This window comes from Berghia stephanieae, chromosome 15, assembly GCF_034508935.2.
Source record: "Berghia stephanieae isolate SIO BIC M18660-M18661 chromosome 15, UCSD_Bste_1.3, whole genome shotgun sequence".
Lineage (NCBI taxonomy): Eukaryota > Metazoa > Mollusca > Gastropoda > Nudibranchia > Aeolidiidae > Berghia > Berghia stephanieae.
The window spans coordinates 19993059-19998058 of NC_088374.1; the positions used below are offsets into that span (position 1 = coordinate 19993059).

Below are 5000 nucleotides of genomic sequence, written 5' to 3' on the forward strand. Positions count from 1 at the left end.
CCAGCAGCTTTTTCCCTTTTCATATTTGTAATGACACCCACAATATCTGCTATTGATGATGGATCGGGGCTTATTTGTAGCTCATTTCTGGCAGTCAAAATTTCCGGCAGGTTAACTGGTAGTGGTCTCTTCACAAGGCAGTTGCCATTTTCCGTCGCTTATATTGAGCCTCTTTTCCAAACTTACTTTTCTCATCTTTGTCTTTGACTTGTACCTCTGGCTTCCCATGTTTTCCAGCAAGTGTCTTGGTAGATTGGCAAATGATCCTCATGTGTCCGCCCGTCGCTGCTGCTTCCGATTTCTCTGTACATGAATGCTTCCTTATATTTCTTCACAGATCTTCCTCGTCCTTGTCATCCCCCTCCTCCTCCTTCTTCTATTTCTTCTTTTTCTTCTTCTTCGTCTTCTTCTTCTTCTTCTTCTTCTTCTTCTTCTTCTTCTTCTTCTTCTTCTTCTTCTTCTTCTTCTTCTTTTTCTTCTTCTTCGTCTTCTTCTTCTTCTTCTTCTTCTTCTTCTTCTTCTTCTTCTTCTTCTTCTTATTCATTAATAACCAGCTTCATAATTAATGTTTTAAAATAGCATGTACGGAACGGCTTCGTCCCATATTTTGTCGCGAATTTGGGCACTTCTTGAGCGAAAAAGAGGCCCAAAGATTTGTGCGGGATAGTCATTGCTAGATTTTAAGATATGGGGCAGCGCTGTTGGCTCAGCGGTACGGTCTCCGCTTCGTACCTGAAATGCACCGAGTTCGATTACCCGCTACACTGAGTGACCTTGAGCAAGTCACCACGCCCTAGCTCAAATTGCTGACGCCTGAGTTATTCCAGTTTTCCCTTCGAACAGACCCTAGAGACAAATTTCGCCATTGGGATGAATAAAGGTAATTATATTTTATGTATTTTTTTTAAATTATATATTTGATATTACATACACGTGTCCATTGTGATATTTACATCGAACGATTCTTCCTTCATTTTATAAGATTCATTCAGATAGTAAATCAAACATGTGTAAGTCCCTGCATCTTCCTTCCGCGGGTTTTTCACACTTAGTCGCAGGTAACTCTTACGTACATCTTTTTCTATATGGCCTTCTGCCTGTGGAATAATGATATAATGATAAGTACACCTTCAGAACCATTGGGGCCATAGAGCCGCAGTTTATCCCGTTATCTATGACGTTAAATAAACAATAGCAATTGCTTCATATACTTTGGATAGGACTTATATCATAGTCTGAATAATACAATTAAGTGAGGCGCACTCATAAAAGCGGATGACCAAAAAAAAAGAAAAAAAGAAACAGACAAAAGCATCGTATAATAACAAAGACCTAAATGACGTTAATTTCATTCGGTCTATAGATATTATAGATAGTTCGAAGATGACGTCACTCAAGCCTCTGTTATTGTGTTTTGCCATCCCCGTTTGTGAGTGATACTCACTAAACCGTATTTCCCCGACTATAAAAGTTCATGGTTACACATAGTTTTGTGTGTTGGTCCGTTTCACTTCCGGATGGCAATGTTATGAGCTTTTTAGCCAAGCTCATACTATCTATACACTTGGCTAAGAAGCTCACAGCATTGTTATCCGGAAGTATAACGGACCGACACACAAACTATGTGTAATCGTGAACATTGTAGTCTGGTTGATACAGTTTTGTGAGAATTACTCATAAACGTGATCTTCGGTCTATCTATAGACAGTTCGAAGTTGACGTCACTCTGGGCCTTGTTATTGTTTTTGCCATCCGCGTTTATGAGTAATTCTCATTTAACTGTATTAACCCGACTATACACGTTCAAGGTTATGCCGATTTCTGTGTGTTGGTCCGATATATTTCTGTATGGCAATGTTGTTCGCCTTCTTATCCAAGCGCATTCTATCTATATAGTACACATGTACTAAACAATACGGTTGTGAAAACTGTTCATTATTATGGTCACCGTTGTATGTATCGGGGTCGAAAAGAGTGAGTGTCTGGTGCGTGTGTAGTGTGTAGTTGGTGAGCGAAAGAATGATCAGCTGGCTAGAGAGATTGAATTTAACCGAATGTTTTGTAATCGAATTCTTGAGGAAGCAAAATGTTTTATTTGAAAGGGAGCGATCTATATTACCTTTCCATGTATTCGAGGTCATTGGTCACATTGAAAATATGTGTCCCTTCTCCTCAAAACGGTAATAAGTCGGGTTGGTTAAGATGTTGGAAATTGAATTCATAGCCTGAAATATCAGTCTTGTGTTGAGTTTGTATATTTTATTGAGTAGAATGGATACCATGTTTTAGGGTGCTAATGCCAACAATTTATACTTTTGACCAGTTTAACATTAGATTCGGCTTTTAAGCATCTGGTTCGTTCCGACATAATACCTTTTTGAGACGGTGGGTCACATATGTGCTCAAAATGACCCAAACAGTGAAAAGTGTTCACAGTTTGGGAAATATCCAACATCACAATTGGTCATTTTGATCAGTATGACTCATTAGTGAATTTGCAACTTTCATAAACACAGCAGCGTGTGTACATGTATTGAGAAATGTCCAATCGTTGTAAAGCAACATTATCATGTGATCGATGACTATGTTGGACGAAAACATGAATATAGATCGTTCCCATTAAACGAGTTCTTTATTATTGAAAAAAAAAATCGAGTTGATGGTAATTATTCCTGAACTGCAATAATTAATATAGATTTTCAAATCAAATAGACATAGATATATGATATGTCAATATTCAATAAATAAGAGTTGAGATAATTAGATTCAATAGTCTGATGTAACGCCGCCTGGCAACGGCGGCCATCTTGGTTCTAAACAAAAAAAATCATTACTTTTTATTCTTCATGCTGGCTTGAACTTTTCATATGCCTTGTGATCAGAATGTGTAAAAGTCAAAACAATGTCAAATTTATGTTTTTTTCCCCTCTGGATATTCTTTTATGCTCGCAAGAGAAATATTTCATACGGCGTCCGCCATTGTTCCGATAGTTTAGAGCCAGTGTTACTAAGTTACCATGCGTCATTAGGAAGGAAGCGACGTTACGACTATTGAATCCTATTGAGAGTCTCCCACTATTTCAATGTGAAATAGCATTGACAGTTAAGGATATTTAAATCTCCGACAAAGCTTTCAAATAATATGACCGGATGATTGCAAATCTAAATCGATAAAATGCTTGAAAACAAGCCGATTTTCTGGTCCTGTATATATATATATATATATATATATATATATATATATATATATATATATATATATATATATATATATATATATATACTAGTAAAAAGCCCGCAATTTCGCGGGGAAAGAACTATTTTCATTCGATACTGTACTCACCATCATTTAATGAGGGCAGATTGGTAAACAACGTTGTCTGTGTAATTTGGTATTATATCTTCGGTTGATTTTTCTGTGTGGCCCAACATGAAGTGTAAGCCACTATAGCCTCTGACCCGTGACACAGCAACATACAGTTGTCCAATTGTGAATACCGGTTGTGGTAAAGAAAATCCCCACCTTGCTTAATGTCTGCCCCTGAGACTTGTTAATTGTCATTGCATATGACAATTTTACCGGAAACTGTCTTCTATTTATAATAAATGGTAAGCCTGAATCAGTTGTTGTCGTCAGATTGATTCTAGGGATAAACACTATGTCGCCAGCTCTACTACCGGTAATTATCTTGGCTTCTAATACTTTTGAACCTAATTTAATTATTAACAAACGGGTGCCATTTAGGAGGCCTGATTTAGGATTTATATTTCTAAGCAGCATGACTGACGTGTTGGCTTTCAAATGTAATGCATGTGGAGGAAGTCCGGGAGGTGTAAGTTCGTTCAAGAATTCAATCGGGTATAAGTTGACGTCAGAGTCACTTTGAATGGAATCAGCACTGGGGTAAATTTGTTCAGTTGATGAGGTCAACTTGAGCAGCATTTATTTTGTCAACATGTTCATGGGTTGTAGTCAAAATTGCTCTCTCTGATAGATAACGTTCATCCGCAAAGTTCAGATTCAAATCATTGTATACAGCATTTATCAAGTATTCTGGGTCATTTTCAGGAAGGCATAGCGCTGTAGGTAATTTAACAGAATACTTTCCTATTTCGCTGAAAACCGGCTCTGTACCATTTCCGATGCGGAGAAGCCAATTTGCAAAACAGTTATTGTCATCAGTAACCCTCATGTTCTTGTTCATGTGAAAAATGGTGAAAAAAATTCCAAATAATTGACTTGTTAAGTGTGACACTTAATATATCGGCTTCACTTCCTTTGTTAACAACGGGTAGAATTTGCCGAAAATCCCATCCAAGTACAACCACTTTGCCCCCAAAAGGTTTTGAACTGCCTGTTATGTCACAAAATACCCTGCTCACACATCCAAACACACGCCTGTCCATCATAGGTGCTTCATCCCAAATTATGACAGAACTACTCTTCAGTAACTTAGCTGTGTCTGATTGGCGACTGATGCTACAGGTGCTGTTATCCGTTATTGGAATTGGAATTTTGAACGTTGAATGTGCTGTTCTACCACCGTGCTGACAAAAGATCAAAGGTGAAAATACAAATTTAAAGAATACTGGGGATGTAGGAGCTTTCGGAATGTCTCCCTTTTACTTAACTTATGGAAAAACAAACACCCTAGCACCTTTAATAACACTTATTACTAACCTCTCGAGCTAACCCAAATAGTAAAAAAAAGAATCAAAATGGCGACTGAAATACCTTCATGTGATCAAGTGAATAATATCACTATGAATGCCACGATTTGCTGAAAAATGCCAACACACACACAGATGTATACACCACACACAACACACACACACACACAAACATACACTCACACACACACACACACAAACATATCATAACAAAACTGATCACCGCTAAATCAAGAACACAACGGAAGTAATAATAATACTTGATGTCATAAATAGATGACGCATATTGACAACTTTTTACAGTGTCAAAATTAGTTGGTTTTGGGAGC

At 37.5% G+C, this 5000-nt stretch overlaps 1 protein-coding gene across 1 annotated transcript in view; it reads right to left on the bottom strand.

Moving 5' to 3' along the window:
- Positions 1-5000, bottom strand: part of LOC144960637 (uncharacterized) — a 20170-nt gene that overhangs the window by 3775 nt on the left and 11395 nt on the right. Inside the window, exon 3 of the mRNA XM_078893875.1 lies at positions 932-1097. Coding sequence (XP_078750001.1) covers positions 932-1097 — 166 coding nt within the window. The remainder of the gene's footprint in view (positions 1-931; positions 1098-5000) is intronic.